Source organism: Armigeres subalbatus, chromosome 2 (genome assembly GCF_024139115.2).
Source record: "Armigeres subalbatus isolate Guangzhou_Male chromosome 2, GZ_Asu_2, whole genome shotgun sequence".
Taxonomy (NCBI): domain Eukaryota; kingdom Metazoa; phylum Arthropoda; class Insecta; order Diptera; family Culicidae; genus Armigeres; species Armigeres subalbatus.
In genome coordinates, this window is record NC_085140.1 from 120,928,980 (window position 1) to 120,951,198 (window position 22,219).

The 22,219-nt window shown below is 37.0% G+C and overlaps 2 protein-coding genes across 3 annotated transcripts in view; one reads left to right on the forward strand and one right to left on the reverse strand.

Moving 5' to 3' along the window:
- The window catches only part of LOC134210756 (uncharacterized), a 34,692-nt gene extending 26,190 nt beyond the window's left edge, over window positions 1-8,502 (reverse strand). Inside the window, exon 1 of the mRNA XM_062687003.1 lies at window positions 8,287-8,502. Within this exon, the coding sequence (XP_062542987.1) occupies window positions 8,287-8,304 (18 nt within the window). The 5' untranslated portion in view covers window positions 8,305-8,502. The remainder of the gene's footprint in view (window positions 1-8,286) is intronic.
- Window positions 1-22,219, forward strand: part of LOC134210753 (uncharacterized) — an 88,748-nt gene that overhangs the window by 37,945 nt on the left and 28,584 nt on the right. For both annotated transcript variants that reach the window (XM_062687000.1, XM_062687001.1), the window contains exon 2: window positions 8,807-9,107. In XM_062687000.1, the coding sequence (XP_062542984.1) occupies window positions 8,965-9,107 (143 nt within the window). In that variant the 5' untranslated portion in view covers window positions 8,807-8,964. The remainder of the gene's footprint in view (window positions 1-8,806; window positions 9,108-22,219) is intronic.

The following is a 22,219-nucleotide window of genomic DNA, read 5'->3' on the forward strand; positions in this document are numbered from 1 at the left end:
TAGTTGAGACAAGTTCATATTCTTGTTTTTGTCTTATTTGTTGTCGACAATAATGACAGCAGAGTCCGCTTTTCGTACAAAATGGCCAACTTTGAAAAGCTGTAACTTTGTGCCTCGATGACCGATTAAGCTAAAATTTCGGCAGTGAACTACAAATATGTTGAATTTACGTAAATTATCATTTTTTGAATTAAGCGGTTTCTGTTTTGGAAACATCTGGATAACAGTTGATTGTGATGTATTTCTATGTATGGTCTACGAGCCTTCTATGAATAGTTCGTTTTCGAAGTGAAATAATAGCTTTTGAGTACAACTTTGTTGTACCGGAAAGGCGAAAGATAGAAATGAGCGTGTACCGTAAGCTTGATGCTCGAAAAGTTGTAATCTACACTTATCATTGCTGCTATTAGCGGGAAAGTAATTTTCATTGATATAAGCGGTCGGTACCTCAATTTCAAGCGTGAAATCAATCTATATTACCAGAGATGCACTATTAGTGACAGTTCAGAGATTGTAGTTCTCATCATCCGATATGCGATATGTAATTTAATATAACTTTAATCTTAAATCATAATATTAAAACTGAATCGGTTCGTTTCAGGACCACAATTTTACACAAAAGAGAGAGTTGCCTGTGTGTGTCGTCCTCTATCCCTCACTAAAACGGTGGCGTTGATCAAACAGTACGAATAATTTGATCAGATCTCATGCTCCGTAATTGTGCCCTTTTTGTTACCACTACTACAAAAAGGATTCACTTCTGAAGCAAGATAGGTTTCTTCAGAATGTGTATGGGAAATAACATGTACAGCAAAACATCACAAAGACGCCTTTATTCGTACTAACAACCCAGGGAACAGAAGGTCAAGAAGAGCGACCGTTGCTAACTGAAGCGTGAACACAATACCTGGGACTTAAGTTTTGTTAATACAGCAATGAAACAAACAAAGTATAAACTAATGATATGGAACGCTCTAACCGGTTTAAGTTCCTTCACTATGGAAATAACTCTTGTTTTGAACATGATACACCATACACCATGCTACACTATGCTTCCACCTGAATTGTAGTCGCAATTCTCAAAACTGTGCCCGATTCGGCGGATGTGAAGATGTTCATGAGTTTTGTAACTGTGTCATGATTGTTTCTTTTCGGGACATAGCTAGACCAACATTTGAAAAGGGCGTAACAGCCAAAATTTATTCCTTCTGATTCTTCGTCTACACGGTTAGAAAAAAGTACCTAATATTAGGTACTTTTCACTCAAATCGGGGGTTCAGTGTGGGAACCCAAAATAAGGTAATTTTTTCTTGAAATTAGGCAAAATTCACTTAAAATCAAGTAAAATATACTTAATTTTAAATAGAAACTAACCAAAAGTTAGGTAAATTTCACTCAACTTTTGTAAACATGATATTACTCAACGTTGGGTTCCCACACTTTAATGCCCTTGTTGAGTGGTTTTGCTCTTCATTTTATGACAACAAAGGAAAGAGGGAGGGAGATGCAAGAGAAAAAAAGTACCTTAAATTAGGTACTTTTTTCTAACCGTGTACATATATAGTTATATATGGATTCATAATGGAATCAGAAGGAATAAATTTTGGCTGTTACGTCCTTTTCAAATGTTTGTCTAGATAGGCTGCGGTCCCCCAACGTTGTGTCGTTTATCAGCAAAAGCAGTCGGAGGAATGCAAATTGCATTATGCAACTTCGGCTTTGTTGGTTAACCAGGCAAAGATGCCCATGCTCAACGTGTTCTGATTTTTACTTCATATCTCATCGTTTAACTAAAATCAAAACGGCGTTAGCTAAAATATTTTATTCTTAAACGCGAATTGCTGGACAAAATCAGCAGACAAAAATTGACAAATCCAATCGCTTGCGGCACACTACGATCTGTAGCGCATTCCTATGTCCGAAATTTAGCATTAGCATTAGCATTAGCATTGTTACGGTGTAATTCGTAGATTGGACACTAGTGATACTCATGTTTTACTTTTGAGATCCTTATCTAGAATGCTATCAGAAATCAAGAAGGGGAGTAGTCCTTGATTCCAGTCTTAAACAAAAATAACAAAAGCATGAGGATTACTACTCCTGGCCACGCCCATCTTCACCGTAACTAGGGAGAGGAAGGAAGTGTTGATGTAGTACTTACTTAACGAAAGGCCACCGACTTAGCGACACCCTCATAAGTACCACGGAGTTGGATAACGAGGAAGGTATTCGTTGGGTAAGGATTTGCCTGTAGCTGGCAATGTAACCGTGGTAGATCTTGCCCCACGCAAAGGTGTCTACCCAGCGTTACGGGTGACCGTAGAGCATTCCTATGTCCGAAATCACACAAAACAGAAAGTTGATTTGTCAATAAAATGTTTCAAAGTATTAAACAATCGAATGGCAGCTGCAGAAAATTCTTCAGCATCAATTGGCATTGGCTGAGGTCTTAGTATAATGTATTCATCACCTAAGGTACATTCCATCTAAGAGATAGTGATTAGTCTCAAATCAATATCTGTGGTAACGGATGAAAGTGATGCTACTTTCATACAGGCTTGTACTGCCCATGATCGCATATTTGTAACACTCGCATTTTTGTTCATTTTGTAAGAAGCCTGTGAATCGTTCAGAAAGCTCAATTTATACTGCATCTTATCCCACATCAGTAAAATAGGCTTTAATATCTTGCTTATCTTTGTTAAGATCTAAATAATTGAGTTTGTGGGGAGGATTGACAAACGATTTACAAAATCAATCAAAATGCAAATGTTACAAATATGCGATCATGGGCAGTGTACCACCTGCGATTTTTTGCGAATTGTTCAATGCAACAATTTTGGTTACTTTTCATAAGGCGAGTTCTATCTGTGTAGCGGGGACTATCTGTGTAGTTCGCGATAAAGCTAGGAGCTGAATAGCTCAAGGATGAAAGAGTTCGGCTCAGAAAAAGAATACGCTCCCGATCCACCAACGGGATCAGGCCGAATAGATCACGAGTTAAAGTGCCGGTCTCTGGTTTTTGAGGCGCCGTCAAGGACATACACGATGGAATCCACTAATGTTTAGCCCTGTTTAGCCCTCACCTCGCGTTCTTGGATTTACAAATCTCTGATTGGTTCTGATAGCCACTTTTCACAGCTTTTGTTAAGGCAACACCTTCGCAACAAATGATAATCTCTTTCCAGATTGATAAGATAATATCCTGTTCTCAGATGATATTGCATTGCCTGAATATACAGTCTATCTAAGGTTATACGGATGCAAACATAAACCAATTCATTTTTATACATATAGATTCATTTTTGAAGAAATAGCTTTCCATTACCTCTTGCTGTAAGAGAAAGGCGAAACAAAACACAAATGCTACGTCTATTTAGTTAGGGTATATGGCTCAAACCTTAGCCAAATATGCTGTGGTTGAGCACATTTCTCGTTGTAAATCTTCGTACCGTGCTGTGCCCTTATTCCAACCAGCGCCTAATTCCGTTCACAGAAGATAAAATAATAAATAATGAAGATTTTTTGTATAAAAATAACAGAAACATATTTTTGTACTTTTATATGATTATGTATGCATGAAATGAAACGAAAAACAGCGTCATTTTTAGCGATTAAAAGTGAAAATTTCAACAGAATTTGTTGGTCGTCACTACAGGCGCCATATTGACTGTTTTTATTAAACCACTTGCTAAGAACGTCTCATAATATTTAAGCATTTTTAGGTGAAAATTTGCCCTGAATTTGAAACAAAGCATATCTAAATCAGTTCCTTATTTCGTTCTACGGGTTTGGAGGATGGATTCGGAAAATTCCATTCTTGAGAATATAATCTATGAGTAAGAAGAGGTACATCGTACATCGTGAATGTTGAACTTTAGAACTTCTATCATGCAAGCAGTCAGACCGAAAGGAACTCCGTTTACAACTCTAGGTAAAATAGTTATAGGAACGTTTTTCAATTCATTCATGCCGGGAAAACGCAGTTTTTTTTCAGTTGATGGTGAATGACGAATTGTCAAGTGATTGCTGGACAATGTTAAGAAAGGGTTTCCGAAGAACACGGACAGTTTCAAACAGCACAACCCATTTTATTGTGGCGTTCTTTATCCAGATATTTTTTGACGAGTTTCGAGTCCATTTTTAAAATACTGCCATCTCTGAGCTATCAATAAGGGTATTTTTTACCGAAATCCATTAATACTTTGTAGAAGTAGGGATTTTCGGTGTTTTAAAGAATACTGAGCAAATATTCAATTTGAACGAAACAGCGATAAGAACAATTCCAAACAAACAGAGACATTGTTTTGGAAGATTCAGGTCAAAATTGAAGGCCTAGTGTTCACCCTCAAGTCTACATTACGTTGAGGATAAAGTAGAAAAGTCCGATAATGAATCGTATCCAATGAGGTAGACTTTACTAAGGTGGCACAGATCAGCACAGCGTGTCACTAGTTGTCTCTTTCTCTCTCCCGTTGTTCTTATGCAACGCAAATAGTGACGTCACTATTTGCGTTGCATAGATCAACGGGAGAGTGAAAGAGAGAACTAGTGGCACGCAGCGCTGATCTGCGCCACCTTAGTAAAGTCTAGCTCCTTGAATCGTATCTGTCCTTATCTGTGGTACCTAATGCTACTGGGCAGCTAGCATTAATGCATATGTTGAACTCGAATGGAAAGTGAAACAAACGAAAAAACAGCCAACTTGGCTAAACTAAGGAAATATCATCGTTCAATGTAGGGGGAATGACGGCTTTGGCAGGTTTTGTTCTATTATTGGCAGGGGTTTTTTATGACTGACTAGGCTCAAATTTGGCCTAAGCATTCTTTGCATATCAAAGAATATTGTGCCCAAATTTCATAAAATTTGGACGACAAAAAACCCCCTGCCAATAATAGAACAAAACCTGCCAAAGGCGTCTTTCTCCCTATTTTAAATTTGAAAGAAAATAACATTTTAAGTTTTTGTTTTGCAATAATAATTAATGAAAAGATGAATTTATGAGAAAAAATGCCTGATCTCCAAAAAATAAAATGTTTTTGAGGTGATTGGAATTAGGAACACTAAAGAATGGAATCAGGAACAATGCCATTTCCGAATATTGGAATTAGGACCACATAATTGCTCAAGTTTGTTTTCACTATTGGAACCTAAGTTTATGAATGCATCCCAACATATTTTATTTTCAATTGTATATAGAAAATGACACTATGTAGCGAAATTGCCGCTTCAAAATACTTACCGGCTATTTTTTCGAGTTTTTAGACATAGCTTATTGTCTTAGGTTACGCCAAGAAGTCAAAAACACAAATTGTTCACAATATCCTATTTAAGCTATCAAATATGTCGAGCGAAATGGACTTGGGGGGCAACAGGGACTATGTCCAAGGGCTTGACCCCTCCCCATGGCCACTGCAAGTTAGGGGGCCTGCCTAGGACGTGGTGGGGTTTGACAGTGGGCTCTGTTAAACCTCTACAAAAAGCTGCATGTGTCTATAAGTAGGCCCGATCAAACCCAGTCAACTGAACACATGAACGTATATGGTAGGATGCTGAAGTGGAGGCGATAGAGGTGCTTCTCCATACAAGATGTATGTATATCGTACGATTTTATGTTGACTGGGGAGCGACCGTGTGCCGCACAAAGCGCACAAGCCCAACACGAGTGCCAACCGGCACATCAGGATTAATACCAGTGAGATCCTGATTACGGTATACTGGTCACGGCAAATGACACAAACGCGCGCGCGCGAAAGTGATGCAAAATAAACGACATGTAAAATAAACGTAAATTGACAAAATATGTCTGGCTGAACATTCTTCTTCTTCTTTGGCATTACATCCCCCACTGGGATATTGCTGTCTTGCTGAACATTCTTATTCATCTTATAAGGGTTGTTGATTGACATTAGCTTTCCGATTATTATCAATGCGGTTGAACAGCCGTGAATATTACTTTATTTTCAATTTTAATCCCGTTTCTTGTTTTACTTTCCTTACGTTAAAGAAATGATTACGCGGGCGCCTGATCCGAAATTCAAATGAACAATCGCTCACTTTGAGCAATTGATTGTTTATTATCGCGAAGGATGAGCAATTGAACAAATTAAGGAAATGCTAATACTGTTATGTAGAAGTTTCATAGGTCACATCACTTTCCATGGTAAAATCCTAATCTATGTTACTGATTCCCCACCCAACTAACACAACTTCCTTCCCGAGGTAATTGTGGGAATGCAGAGGTATTTTCGGTCTCTAGTAGCAACGATAACCACATACTAACATTTCCCCCCTTTCCCAACTGACTGTAAGAACTTGGCCGGCGAGCTGCTGAAATATGCACTTCGAGAATAGATGGTAAATCCCAACCACTATGGACTTAGATCGTGATCGTAGTGCAATTTGCACCAGTTCTGATCAATCACGGAATAGCAACCAATGATATGTACAGTCAGTCTAAGCTAAGCTAAGCTTTAATATATTAAAGGATACTAGCGTAAAACGCTGTAAATATTAGACATAGAGCAATGTACTGTTAGGCAAAGTTGTAGATGAAGAGGAAACATAGTACTGGGAGTCCACCATAATAATAACACATTTCAAAATTCAGCCTCTGGAATTAGTTCTTGGCTGAATACTAAATGATAATGAAATGATAATTTACTTCTCTGCTAGGGAGCTAAGCATGTTTCCCACCCAAAAACAACCTAGCCTGGACCGAGAATCAAACTCGCCATCTCCGGATTGGTAATTCTACGTCTTTGCTCGCAAAGCTAACAGGAGACACAAATGTAGTGAACGTCATTTGAAACACCCCTTAAAAACGGCGGACCTGGAATAAGTGCTGCGAAAAACTCAACATCTCGAAACTCATGGACGATTCAAATCCCTTGCGAAATGAAATACGCCGAACTTATTTCCAAAAAAAGTATGATTCAAAGCATCTGTTTTTATTATTTTGGATTTTTTATGCTATGTTGAATGCTGTGTCTGTGTAATGCTCTGGACATAGAGAACAATAATAATTTTGCCAACAACTCAATGATTATTATTGAGCGTCTTAGGGGAAATGTTATAAATTTAAAAGACTATTCCATTTACTTTCACTACAATCAACAGGTACGTATTTTACGTATTCTACTTTAAAATTTCTTCAGTGTTTTGTATTGTTATCGAGTCGATAACAGATACGAAATGCGTATATATAAATAGTGGAAGTAAATGGAATAGTGAAGTCTTTTAACTCAAAAACTCAAGTGCGGTGGGTTTCTCATTTAAAAGCACAAACGAGTATGCTAAAGCGTGAGGATTTGATAATTTAGATTTGAGATTGATTTCACCAACAATGCCTGGAATGCAATCGAAGTCTTTTGCATACAAGATATTCAAACTAAATATTTAGCATATTTACATAGAATATTTTCAAACACATTTGCATCCATAGCGTAAATGTCACATTATGTCAATAATTAAATTCCTTTATCTCTGGCCTCCGCCTTGAAAATCCACTACACTACACCCATCCCCCAGATAAACGAACAGTCGCCTCCACTTTAGCATCTTATGTTGCATCATATACGATTTTGTGTTGACTGGGGAATTTGGTTGAATCCTTCGAACACTTGCTGGAATGGATCATATTTCAGAAAATTGCCACTTGAATTTCGAACGGCTAATTTCAGTAAAATAAGAAAAGAAAATTCTCAATTTTCTCGCTAATTTGTTATGTTTGACTTTTAATCATAATTTTACACAACTTGGCAATATTTTGGACGTACCCGTTTTCATTATATATTGCCAATATTTCAGATAATCTACCATACACACGTATTCACCGATCTGGGCTGCGCAAATCTCGGTTATAGTTTATTTGCCTAAAATGATATCGGTTAATTATGACATATGACAACGGCTGTTTTGAGACCCGTACAATTACCAACTTGTGGCAATTGGATAATATGACATAGTAGGGTTGTTGTTATGATTCTTCACCTCGTATATACCATATATATTATAGAAACCAACGGAATGAAAAGCAATGTTGCTAGTTTTTTCAGTAATAAACACGCATTGTAGCAAAACAATTGATTCCGTCCTTAATTACTTTCTAATCAGATGAAATCCATTTGTTGCAGTGATTTTAAAAGTAGGATAGTATTCTTGATTGTTTTAATGTATTCTGCAATAATGGTTTAACTAATGGGTTTAACAAAATAAAAACGTTCACAAGAAATGCGTTTCTCATGTCCTTAATATCACACCGAAAAAAAAACACAAAAACTCACTTGCACTAGGTTTGCCATGTTTAAAAAAGTTTTTTTTTCCAACAGCACTAAATTAAGAAACTCGCACTACCTACTAATACCGCGTATCCATTGGGTGGCGAAATAAATCCGTATACTAAGTACCGCTTGATGCGTGGACCTATCTTTATAGTTTTTCCGCACCAGTTAGTTACATATCTTCGTCATTCAGGAAAAGCTAAACTTTCCCCACCCAGCTTCGAACGCTCTCGGTGACTGCAGTGATCCAGCGTAAATATGATTGTCCGCTGGTAGCAACTCCAGCAATCGTTTCTTGCGGGTCCACATGTTTTATGGTAGCTCAAAGCTTAGATCGTTGTTGGGGGTAAATAATTCAATGAGGAGTCTATCGGAAAACTCGTTTCTTTTAGTTGGTAGTTTTGCAGAGCAAGTCCAGTTTGATGAAAGATGATATTGATTAATTCGAACATGTGAGCTGCCCTTGTCAGTTGGGCTTTATCCAGGGGCACCCTTTTCAATATTGTTCTTTTCTCTTTTCTAGGGTCTAAACATTGACGCCTGCACAAGGTCGCGAGGTCATCGGATGAGCTAAAGAATCTAGAGAACACTTCTAACCATCGGAATTGGAGGGGTTGGGTGTTCCTTCCATTTACAAAAAATATACAATAGTTGGAAGGAGTGTCATTTTGATTCGCCAGAATGAGTGTCATAATACGATTGCAAAACTTGCCCTGGTCGGCAAATGCACTGGATGTTCGTAACTTTTTTAAAGGTCTCTCCATACCGGACGGCGGAGTTCACATCGTTGGCGGCGAAATGGGCGACGCATTTATCGCTTTCAGGTTTGTATATCGTTAGTTTACATCACTCGTAATCTTGTCGCTCATTTCTGCAACAAGAAGAGTGTTCCGACGCTATATCAATTAGTACTCAGAAACATTGCATCTGCAGCCTCTCAACGATCTTTCGTACGGTATTGGGTCACGAAGGGGTTACATGGCAGACATCCACTTTGCTGGTTGTCTATCTCATTGCATAATGTGTACGTCCAGTATAAACAACTTTCTTACGGGAAAAAAATCCTAGTTTTATTCTCACTGCCAGGTATTCATTGTATAAGTAGGTAAATGTGATAGATATTCCACGTTAGCGTGTATATCTAACGGTTAGCTCAATCCTATTGGCAAGCATGATAGAGCGGTGTTGAATATTTCCGCACAACAATGTGTGTCGCAACTTTTCCGGTTACTCAACTCAGCATCATCAATTACCGATGATGCACATGATTATCTAGCAAGATCGAATATGCTTCCAATCAAGGAAGCAATCTGAAGAAACCAAATGTCTACAATTCACTGTTTGGACAAATCCTGATCGTGAGCGTTAACGCGAAACCCCGTCGATCAGTAGGTTGCACTATCTTTTATGGACGCGGCTGCACTGCATGTTTTTGTATCTTGTCGTTACGATTGGTCTCGACCATGTGCCCAGTACCGGTTTCTGGATGCGTATTGCAAGTTGTGTAGTGCACTTCAAGCCTATAGATAACTCGAAGGCACAATAATGTTGGACTTCTGTTCGCCCGTGGTTTCACTTTCATTCACGATCAAGTTCAATTAGCACTTTTATGAGACTTATGTAGCCTAGGGTAGGGCATTGAACATTTTCGTAAAACAATTAGAATCGAACGGCAAAACATCATTATATGCTATTGGAATAGTAATTCATTCTGTCAATATTTTATAATAAAGAGTGCAATAAATGAATGTTTGGATGAAGAAAAAGTTTAGTTCAAAAGAAATTATGCCTCGTAGTTGCTATCTTATGTTATGATTGATAGGTAAATTACAAGTTTCCATGTTGGGAAGAGAGATTTTCTGAGCAGCTGATTGTAGCATAAACAGGTAAGTGAATTAGTCAAACGATTTTTCTTTTGAGCTTCAGTAAACTACTGTGCTATGCTGCTGTTCATCAAAGGCAATCAACGGCTTTTGGAATTCGTGAAGTCGAAGCTCCAATGTGTCATCTGAAAAAAGTTTAGTTTGTCGTCGACTTCGTGAATGCTGTTGCAAACGTCGATTATACAGTTTTACAGCTTTTTTCAACCTTTGTTTTGTTTATCCTAACGAATGTTATTAAAAATACGGGGTTGGAATTACGTAATCAAGTTTCATGTAACATCTTTGTAATCAAAATTATTAATATAATTTTGTTATTATACTTTAATAATGATAAAACAGATAAATTGGATTTTGAACTAATACTATTACGAATTACAATGTTTAAAAACTCGTTGCGCATATGCATATCAGTTGTGTCCAATGAGAGCTTGAAGTAGATCGAAGTTTCTCCCTGTCCTGCTCATGTCCATTTGTTGACAAATAAGAACGAGCAGGACGGGAACAACTTCGAGCTACTTCGAGTTGCTCAATGGACAGTACTATGTACTATCATGTGACACATTTAATTCGAAAAATGTATTGGAGGTAGCCACTGTCTTTCCAACATTTTTTGGTAATGCTTAGAGGAAGGAGAGGGGTATTGGGAGAAGTGTGATGATCCGTCTAAAATGTCTAGATGCATCATATAAAAAGTGTGACAAAGGGTGAGCGGGTTCAAATTGATCAATCTTACGTAAATAATGAATCTTTCCTAAATGTCCATGTTGGGTTATCGGTCTCGGGGGTGGTCTACCCAGGAAATAAACAATTAATTTTAACCGAAATTCACGAATGTTAGTGTCTTTCTATCGATCATGAATCGTTCGTTTCAGAAAAACATGCTATATCGAGAAAAAACAATTTTTTGTGATTCTTTTGATTAATCCGGAGAAAATGCTTGCTTTAAAAGTATTAGGGTTAGTGCGGGCAAGATGGGTCATGGGGTAAGATGGGTCAGGGCCGTTTTTGAGCATCGTATACATTTTAATGTGGAGATTATGACTTTGTAGGAGGAATAATTTGGTTCTACTTTATTGTCACTCGATTTGATGATTTGATGAATTTGATGATTTATTTTTAGAGTATGGCAAGGTAAAATATTTTTCTTATGCGAAACACACTTTCTATAAAACGTGTAATCTCGTCGAGCAATGTAAAATTTTAACATTTCTAGTAACATAGTGAACGTATTATAAGTAATGTAGGTGATGTTATACTAACTGCGTTGAAACAAATAAATTTGATCGAAAATTAGACATTCTTTCATGAACTTACAAATGGGGCAAGATGGGTCAGCACATACTGAAGGGCATAGTTCGTATTCAAAACATATTTTCCATTGATGGTTTAATCATTTTAAGTTTACTTTTGACATAATGATGTTATTATGGTCGCATCGCTTATCATAGTGAATCCAGATCCAACGATACCTTCCCACTAACAAACCATCCTTCCTGTGTTTTTTGTGGAGACGCAGAGGTAAACACGGTCTCCGAGCAGCAAAATTCACTTACTAACTTTCCTTCCCGCTTCCTACCTGACTGTAAGGACGTGGCCGGCGCCGTTATTGATCATTATATTGTTTGGGTCACTGAACTTGCACAGTGAGAATTTTGTAGCCACTCCCAGCTAAACATTCAATTGATTCATTGTGCAACTTCACTGATCCTGGTCAATCACGGAGTAGCAACCATAGATATGTACAGTCAGTCTAAGCTAAGCTAAGCTAATGATATTAATTTGTTTATTGAAATTGTCTATGTTTTGTCTTTAAGAAAGCAATACTCAGACGGCTTGTTTTTATATATTATAGAATTTGCAAACAATTTTGCACACTCACAAAAAACTTCGCATTATATTCATGAGTTCACACATGGATTTTTGCAATGGGGGTAGCGAAATGGATTCCATATTTTCGACACATATATTCCATGTGCCCACATGCAATGCATGAGTGTTCACACATACTATCCACGTGGGTCATAGAATCCATGTGTGAATTTGTATGCAATTAAGTATGTGCCGACGCATGATATGCATATTTCAGAATACATGGATTTTTGCCATAAAGTATGTGTCGATTTTCCTGAGTGCAGACATCCAAGGCTCAAAAATTATTTTTTATTCAGGCTCTGTCTCATTTCCCGAATTAAATTTAATTTTACTTAAAACTGACAGTTCAAAAATTAAAAAATCACCCGGTCATAAGAATGGCTGCGTGCTACCCAGCAAATCCAATAAGACATCGATCAAGAATGATTCGATATGTGTCAAAAGTAATCCTGCTCATCCAGCAGGGTTATTCGATAATTATTGAACTGTCACTTCTAAGTTTAATTTGAGTTTAATTATCCAATTGAGACAGACCCTCAATATAATCATTGGCAATAAAGCTATCTATCTGTGTGTAATTCAATATTGGGAATAAAAACATTATTAATTGCAGCATTTAAAGGTGACCATCTTGCCCCGCTGTTTGACCCATCTCACGCCATTTTTTGATTGAAAGAAAAATAGACTTCTACTTTAATGACTCGAAATGGAATAAAAAGTGGAGTTTTTGTTATTTCATACCTCTGGCTTACAGATTATGAGCTATTTTTATAGATCCATGTTGAAAAGTTGAAAATGTTTCTGTTTTGAGATATTCAGGGTTCGCCTTAGGCGACCCATCTTGCCCCATCATACCCTATTATAACTCATTATTACCATATCATGGGGTTCCCGAGGCGTAGTTGGCTACAAGTTTAGCGGATGTTCATGGATTCGATTTTCAGCTCCCTTAACAACTTTTTGTCATGTCCCTGAAAGCAGCTTGAAGGACGATGCTTTGTGGTACGCTTCTGCATCATAATTACTGGACTGCGACTGATAATAATCCCCATTATAATCGACTCTGAGACCAAACTGTAGGTATGGTTAGATGTTATTTACATAACAACACGATCACGCTGTGCCCAAAGCCATTTTCTTTTCAGGAATTTTCTTAAAACATTCTTCAAAAGATCTAAACTAAAAGAACAAAAAATTGAATGAAGCCATCCAGCGAAACGTTGAAGCTTTTCTGTGTATTTGTCAAAGCATTAAGGAATACGCCCTCTTAGCCTAGCGGTAAGATGTGCGGATACAAAGCAAGACCATGCTGAGAGTAGCTGGGTTCGACTCCTGGTGTCGGCCTAGGCAATTTTTGGTTTGGAATTGTCTCATGTCATGATATACGAATGCAAAAATGGTAACTTGCTTAGAAATCTCGCAGTTTTTAATAACTAACTGTTGCGGTGCTTAGGGAACAGCTGCGAGGCGGCAATGTCCAACTGGGTGATGTAATGCTAATAAGAAGATGAAGAAGATTAAGTAATACGCGGGAATTCTAAATATGAAGAAGTTGACAGAGGGGTGTCTAAATAAATGATTTTATAATTTCTTTTCTTAGATATTGGCAAATAATGAAAAATGAAATAAAAAAGAAACGTTACATTGTTTGCCATGGTGTCTATATGTATGTTTTTTTGGGGAATTTGTCATTCCAAGCCTTGTTTTTCAAGGGGAAAATGCGATCTGCAATGAGAATGATGAACAATTAATGCATGGAATGCTCGGTTTTTTTTTCTGTGGTACTTTTCATTATTAAAAAAAAGGTCTTTTTGTGCGTATTGAATTTTGTTTTTCTCTTTGAAGATAAGATAGGTTATAAAGCGGATCTCTTTGGAGGATAAATATTGTGCTCAAAATTAAATGTATAGTAAAGGCAACAAAACGTCATACCAATTGGTATTTCCTGACAACAATCTTATCTGGTCTTATTGTCTCAAAGAACTCATATTTTTTAGGCCTCACTATATTTTAAAAATCAAAACCAAGAAACTGAAAAAGTGCTGCACGTACCGGCCTCAAGAATTGGGCTGATGATGGTTCAAAGTCTCGCGAATGTTAGACCAAACTTGAAAAACAACACAATTTACTAATTCAAATTTCAATCTTTCTGATGAAATGGTTTATCGAACAATTTGTATGAAATTTTTACATTTTGTCCTCCTATATCTATAAAATTGAGTTGGCATTCGTACGCCCGCGCATCACTCAAAAAATGGACAGACTAAATTCTGCTCATTTATACTTGATTTCTTCTTCTATTAACCAGGCGAAAAATCGAGGTAAGAATAAGCAGATCGTTTTCTGCTGATTGAAATGCTGAAAAAAATTAATAAAGAATTAATTTATTAACAGACTTCCAATTTAATTATGAACGCAATACAAAACTATCTGCAAACTAACCAACTTTGGGCGAGACTAAGTTCGGCGGCCACTAATTTTAGGTATATGACGTCCACTCTTTTAGAGATTTCTAGACCGTTCTCTATCACACTTTTGTATACCTAGTACTGTCACAAAATCTTTGACCTAAAAGTACGTTTTTCGCTTAAGCAGCGCTGTGAAGCTGATTCGGCAAAAAACGTACTCACACCAATCTCCTCTCCCATTAAACCTGTGACTTTGAACGACTTACCATTTTTTTCTCAAAGAGAATTCCTTCCTCCTGTGAGGAATGTCGCGAAAGGTAGGTTAAAGGCTATTGTTCAATATTGCTTTGCCAGCGTATTATGGCAGTTTGGATATTATAATACGAAGAACAGTTATTTACAATACAGTTTGTCATAATTTTGAAGTGATAGAAGGAGTAAGACCAGTCTGAACAGAGGGAGTTTGGGCCTAATTACGGATTCCGGTATGTATTAATTCTAATATGTTGCCTTATGAATGATGATTTTCATTTAAAAAAAAGTAAAATGCGGCCAACTGTGTTTGAAGCATGAACGTCGGGATTGGGAGACCGGTATGTAGACCACACGCTCATCGACACTCGGATACTCGGGGAAGTAACTGCATATAAAAATCACTGTTGGTCGAATAATTAGTCGAAGATTAATAAGGCAACAGTTATGAATTTCGATGAGTTGCACTTCACTATTATGTGGAAACGGTAATAGCGCAGCAAATGTCAAATGATCGGAATGTGCCGTTATTTTATGTTATGGAAATGTTAAAAAAATGTCATGGGATTGCTATTACTAATTTGTTATTAACTTTTTTCAAAAGTAATTCATATTTCGTTTTTTTCATAACATGTAATGCTTAAAGGATCCTAGAACTGTGTCAAACAGATCATTGTTCTAAATACAAAGTGTGAAGCATGAGAACGAAATTTAAAAAATGTGACGGAATGTCATGACATTAATGTCATTTGACAATAAATTGGCTCTCGCGCCGCCAATCGCCGATTTAGAGCAATGACCTATTAGAAAAAGGTTTAAGTATCCTTTAAATGCTATATGTTTAAATAAATAATACAATTGTAAATAACCTATGAAAAAATCTGTGGTGATTCAATCGAGGTAGTCTTATGAATCGTTTGATTGGTAAAAACGATATCAAACGTTAAGAAAATTATTTTGAGCTTTTTAGTGGAATGTCTTCACTTGTCATAAGACGAGTCGACTTGAGTCAAGTACGAGACATTGAAGACGACCTTACTGTTGAGGTCCAAATACGTATCTGTCAAGGTGCAATTAAGTGGTGGAATTAAATAGGATTGTACAAACTCATCTTATGACAAGTGATATCAAACGGTTCGGAAAGTTATTGTAGTTGTAAATCATTGTAAGAAAATGGTCATCTACAAAACGCATATTTTTCTTTTTTTATTTATCATCTGACTTGAACACCTTTATCTGACCTATGTCTTAATGGAGTTAAAAATCTAGATGTGACACAGTCGAATTGCTGAAACCTTTCGTTGAACATGGATACCATAAACCGTATGAAGTTATGTCGCCAGAAGGACATTTCGTCGTTTCAAAGATCTTTCAGAGACATATACAGGGGTTAGACAAAAAGGTTGAGATAGGCAAAATTTTGTCGAAATTCAAATAAGCATAACTTTGCGTAGAATAATCCGATTTCGATAAAACCGGGACCATTGGACGCGGACACTCTTCTAGTATTCTGTCTTCTTCTAAAACCTTAGATTAGCCCTTGACCACCGGAGATGTTCCGGGTTTTCCGAGGGTATGTTGAAAATGCATTTTTTCTTCTGCTTGTCATTTTATGTGACGTTTACTTTCATCATGTTTTATGCTTTCTCTAGAAACTAGAATTTATATGCCGTCTCATGCTGACTGCAGATTGAAAATCCGTCAGGTATACGCAGAAATATGGCCATTTCCGTGAAAATGGTTCGGGATTGACCGTGGATCGATTTTGCTCCACAGTGCTCATCTGATTCTTTACCATGTTCTGAATGTCCTCTGAAAATTTGAGCTCATTTGGATTAAAACTGATTTAGCACAAGCCGTTTCAAGTTTTCATGCAAATTAGTATGGTGAAATTTATTTTTTCAGTATACTGTTAATGACGTTTCTCCATTAAGCGCAGGTTAAGGCTCTATAAACCATAATCAATCCGATGATGACGATGATTTTATTCGAATACGCACTAATACTAATAAAGTTTTGAACTAAATTCAATATTTTGGGGCTATTTGCCGACTTACCTCAATCATTGCATATTCATTACATTTTCATATTAATTTTTCACTTAACCAAACTAACAATTACTGAGGAATTGCTGGAAAAACGCTGAAAACTGCTTTTTTCTTAGACCGACATTCGCATTTTTATCGAACGCATACTACACGGATACAAATTTCATCCATTTGAATCAAAAATATTCATGTTTGTTTGCAAACAGATAACAATGTTTGAATCAAACATATTTAATTTGAAAACAAAATAAAATTCCTGTTTGTATTATGCATGCACTAGTGAGCAGCCCCTCGCTAGCTCTTACAGATGTAAACAAAAACTCGGAGGCTGCACCAAAGCAGCAGCAAAGGAGTGAAAGCATATTTTTCCATGCTTCTAAATTGTTAATGAGGATGATTTTAGGTACAAAAAGGTATACCTTACTTATAAGTAAATGAAGTACGAACGTGCACATATGTGAAATCTGGTAGTCTAATGCTACCAGAATATGAATATTTGTAGAATTGATAGAGAAATATTATTAGCGGCCGAACCAAAACAATAATATGTATGTTTGCTTTAAACAATCCGCTGATTGAAACAACAGGAAATGTATATTTGATTCAAACATAATTTACGTTTGTTTTGATTGCTACATTATGTTTGTTCATAACCATATTTATATTTGATGCCAGAACAAATTGAAATTTTGTTAGATTTTACCTAGAATATGTTTGAGTCTACCGTAATTTTTTTCTGCGTGTAACTCCAAACGTTCGGAGCAAACACATACACACGCACTTAATTTTTCACTTGATCTTTTTCCACTGTTTCCTTGATTTAATCACTTCTAAAACATATTCACTAACTGAGTTTCACCTTTTTCTTCAATCTTGACTACCAATTAATTCACTTTACGTCCAAAAACTGTCAAAAACTGCTTTCCAGAAATCGAAGTGAGAGACAAATTTGACGACCGTATTGTGAATGCAATAAAATGCGGAAGACTCAAATTCACTTGCGCAATAAGTGAAATGGTGATAACAAAATCTACGCGATGCAACTTCGTTCAATCCGAACAATACAACGTATACGCCAGCCACGTCCACGCCAACACGCAAACAAAGATGTGCATACACAAGAAAATAATCATCTCTTCACTGTTGCCAGATTTATTTATTGGAAAAAATCATTGCTGATTGTCGGATTGAACAAATAAACCAGAAATAAAAGTTTAAACAAGTTATGTAAGCTTCTGTTACATTCCAAGTGGTGTATACAAAAATTTTAACCGGTAAATACCCATATATTTGATACACCGTGAACATGTGTTATGATATAAAATAAACATTTCGTCAAGTCTGGTAACATTATGCATCAGCTGGCATATTTTTAACACCCCATTTCCACCCACCCCAGTTGTAAACAAAATTTATTTATCGCTGCTGCACTTATCCGTACCTGGGAGCTGCGGACTCAATCGAATCCAATTTTCAAGATATTTTGCTTGAAACTCGCAAATTTCCTCTCAGTGTTTACTGTGCACGTTACGATTTTCTCACATTGAATTATCATTATGTTTATCTTTAAAAAACTAATTACAAATATTTCGTCAATTTGCCGCATCGTATAAACTAACGTATCGAATGTTAAATTAATTCATACCCTCTACTTATGTTGAATCCGTCGATATATTTAAAATGACGCCGTAAAATTGAAATTTGTTGAAGAGGAGCTATATTTAGTAAGAGTTGATTTATACGTGTACTCTCTCGTCTGCGCTCAGAATGCACAAAACCTCTCTCGATGCGATGGATACTTTTTGACAGCTTACTTTGGAGATTCTTTGACACTCGTTTTGACTCTATCCGCAGCTCCCCTGGGAGCTGCGGACTCAATCGAATCCAATTTTCAAGATATTTTGCTTGAAACTCGCAAATTTCCTCTCAGTGTTTACTGTGCACGTTACGATTTTCTCACATTGAATTATCATTATGTTTATCGTTAAAAAATTAATTACAAATATTTCGTCAATTTGCCGCATCGTATAAACTAACGTATCGAATGTTAAATTAATTCATACCCTCTACTTATGTTGAATCCGTCGATATATTTAAAATGACGCCGTAAAATTGAAATTTGTTGAAGAGGAGCTATATTTAGTAAGAGTTGATTTATACGTGTACTCTCTCGTCTGCGCTCAGAATGCACAAAACCTCTCTCGATGCGATGGATACTTTTTGACAGCTTACTTTGGAGATTCTTTGACACTCGTTTTGACTCTATCCGCAGCTCCCAGATCCGTACCAATTGCCTCACTATTACAAACAAGCGCTACAGTCATTAATTTTCAAAACATTGTGATGGAGTCTTGAGCCTTAAAAGAAAACCTACATAGCTAAAAGGGATACTCAACAGCTTTTACCCAACGAAAACCGCATGTTGATTAATCGTCCCAATAATTAGTAATCGATTTTAAGACAGGTTGCGAATCTTTAGTCATGATCGTTAAACTTCTTTGAGGGCATCACTGAAATGTGCAGTGCAACATAGTAGCCTGAATTTGCGTGTGCTATCTTTCGCGCCAGGAGCAGCAATGTTGCCTGTTGATGAGTTATGCAATAAGCTCCAGAAAACCACGGTATAGATTAAATTCGATTACTAATTATTGGAACGATTAATTGAGATGCGGTTTTCATTGAGTTTGTTAAGTATTCCTTTTAACTATGTAGGTTTTCTTTTAACATGCGCTTGATAGGGAAGCGTCGTTAACAGTATAATGAAAAAATAAATTTCCCCATACTAATTTGCATGCAGACTTGAAACGGCTTGTGCTAAATCAGTTTTAATCCAAATGAGCTCAAATTTTCAGAGGACACTCAGAACATGGTAAAGAATCAGATGAGCACTGTGGAGCAAAATCGATTTTTTGAACCACCCTATTGACCATATAACCTGAACAGATGTCACTTTGGCAGAGCACCCGGAACCTGTTACAAATTGGCTAAAGAGTCTTACAGACCTTAAAATGTATCTTTATTATAGATTCTATATTCATCGTCTTGGAAAAACATGAAATTTTACACCCATGTATGCATGGTTCCAGATGGTTACAAAACCGGTCCCTTCTCGAAGGCCCCTGGAATCTGCTATAAGGGTGGCAGTGGACACTATCATCCTGGAAATGATTCTGTAATCATCGTCTTGCAAAGCCATGAAGATAGATACCTATATTCGCATTATTCTGATCTGTTACCATTTCATCATGTTCCCGGAACCGTTTTTACGGAAATGGCCATATCTCTGCGTATTTTTAATAGATTTTCGATCTATAGCCAGCAATGGTCGGCATATTAGTTCTAGTTTCTGGAGAAAGGATAAAAAATGTCAAAAGTGAACGCCACATAAAATGATAAGCAGTAAAAAAAATGCATTTTTAACATACCCTCGGAAAATCCGGAACATTTCCAGTGATCAAAGACCAATCTGAGGTTTTGGACGGGAACAGATTAGTAGAAGAATGTCCGCGTCCGATGGTCCCAGTTTTATCAAAATCGGGTTATTCTACGCCAAGTTATGCTGATTTGAATTTCGACAAAATATTGCCTATCTCAACCTTTTTGTCTAACCCCTGTATGTCCATATCAAAGAGAAGAGCTGGAGCATCGAGCCAATCATTGCATTACAGATCTCCTGTTTTACAGTGATTCTAAGGCAAATTAAGTTACATCGGTGTTCATACAGAGGAAGAAGTACGGGATCATGTCAAGGACGGTTTCGAAGTGTACTGTATTGTTCAGGGAACTAACAGTCAACGGTTATGAAATTTAGTAAATGCTCGTCTTTGAAAGAGAAGAGAAGTTGGAAGAACTATGGTAAACTATTCATGAAGCCAGTACATCGAACTACAACTCGGTCGAAATGGTTCGAAGTGTTCAACTAGCAAGACTTTTATATAGACTGTTTGCCTAACGACGTGCGGCTACGAACCGAGCGAAGTGCAGTAATAACTCTTCTCCTTCGTATACCAAGTTTTCTTCGACTAAACATCCAAAATCAAGTCAAATTGTTCTACTGGAAAAAGAAGCTGTCATATAACGAAAAAGGAGCCAACAAACTTCTATAAATAAGGGAAAAATTGGGAATTGGTCTATACATGACTATGTGAGCTACACAAGAAAAGTTGGAACTGCATGACCTGCATATACCACCTATTTTCGAAGTACACGTTTCAGCAGCTCACATATCTAGATTAAAGAGGCTGCACTCATAACAAACAGATGAAGTGTCAAAATTGGAACAGCGCATTTGCTGTCAAATCGATTGTTCCAATCGAGCACAAGGTTGTTAAAGGTAGGAGTATTGCGTCTCTTTGTTTTTAATCCAGGCTCGTTAATCTAGATCAATAACGACGCCAGCCAAGTCCTTACAGTCATTTGGGAAAGGAGGGGAATGTTAATAGTGTGTAGTTATTGTCCGAGTTTGCAGAAATTGCTCTCAATAGATAATAAAAAAGACGCAAGGGATAGAATTTTCCTCAACGTGAGCAAATTCATTCTATTTTCTCAAGTTTTCCGCTACAGTTCTGTAAACAATGAAAATATCTTTTGATCAAAACGATAAACACTTGTCGATGGAAACATTTTCCTGATCATTTTTTTAGCAGAAGAGATAGCCGACGAAAAGAGTTTGCTTTTCAGTTACGCCCTATGATATTTAGCGTTAGAATTTCAAAGGGCAACCTCAAATCTAATGCTTTGTGCTAGGAAAATAATATTCATATGTATTGCATATCACATTTGGAGCACTTCAGCGCACCTCGAATAGCCTATTCATATTACGAGCATTTACTAAGTATTCTACGTGATATAATTTGAAATGAAGAATAAGATGAGTGAACTTTGACATCAAGATACTCCTTATCATGTAATTAAGCTCGTTATCTGAATTCCGTGATGAACTTAATATTATTAAGTTAATAATATAAAAAATAACGTAAAGTCTGAATGGGCTATAACCTTAAACGAATCACAGTGAATCTGCCTCATGGCAGACTTCGTGGCCCCACGATTAACGACGTCAATCGTAAAACCGCATGTGCTATGGAGTGTGGGTTCGACTCCCGCCTCGGTAAGGAGCAAATTTTTCGTAATCGAAAAAATCTCTACTGATCCACTGAGTGTTATGTGTACTATCCGTTGTCTCTTGTGCTAGGTGTTAAGTGTTCAGTCTGTACGACCTCTGGTCGAAGACGGTGTTCCTGTTTTTTTTTTATTATGGGACGCCATGGTCTCGAAGAAATGAGCAAAAACGGAGAGCTGTTCGCAGAATTCGGTTGAACCAGAAAATCATTTTCCTCATCGAGGTACAGTACGAGGCCCTCTTGTGTGTGTGTTGCACAACGGTGGCATTATGCCCATGAGCACCGAGATGGCTTCAAATTGTCGGGTGATGTTGAATTCCTAGCTCAACGGCGCTCTGATATGCAAAATA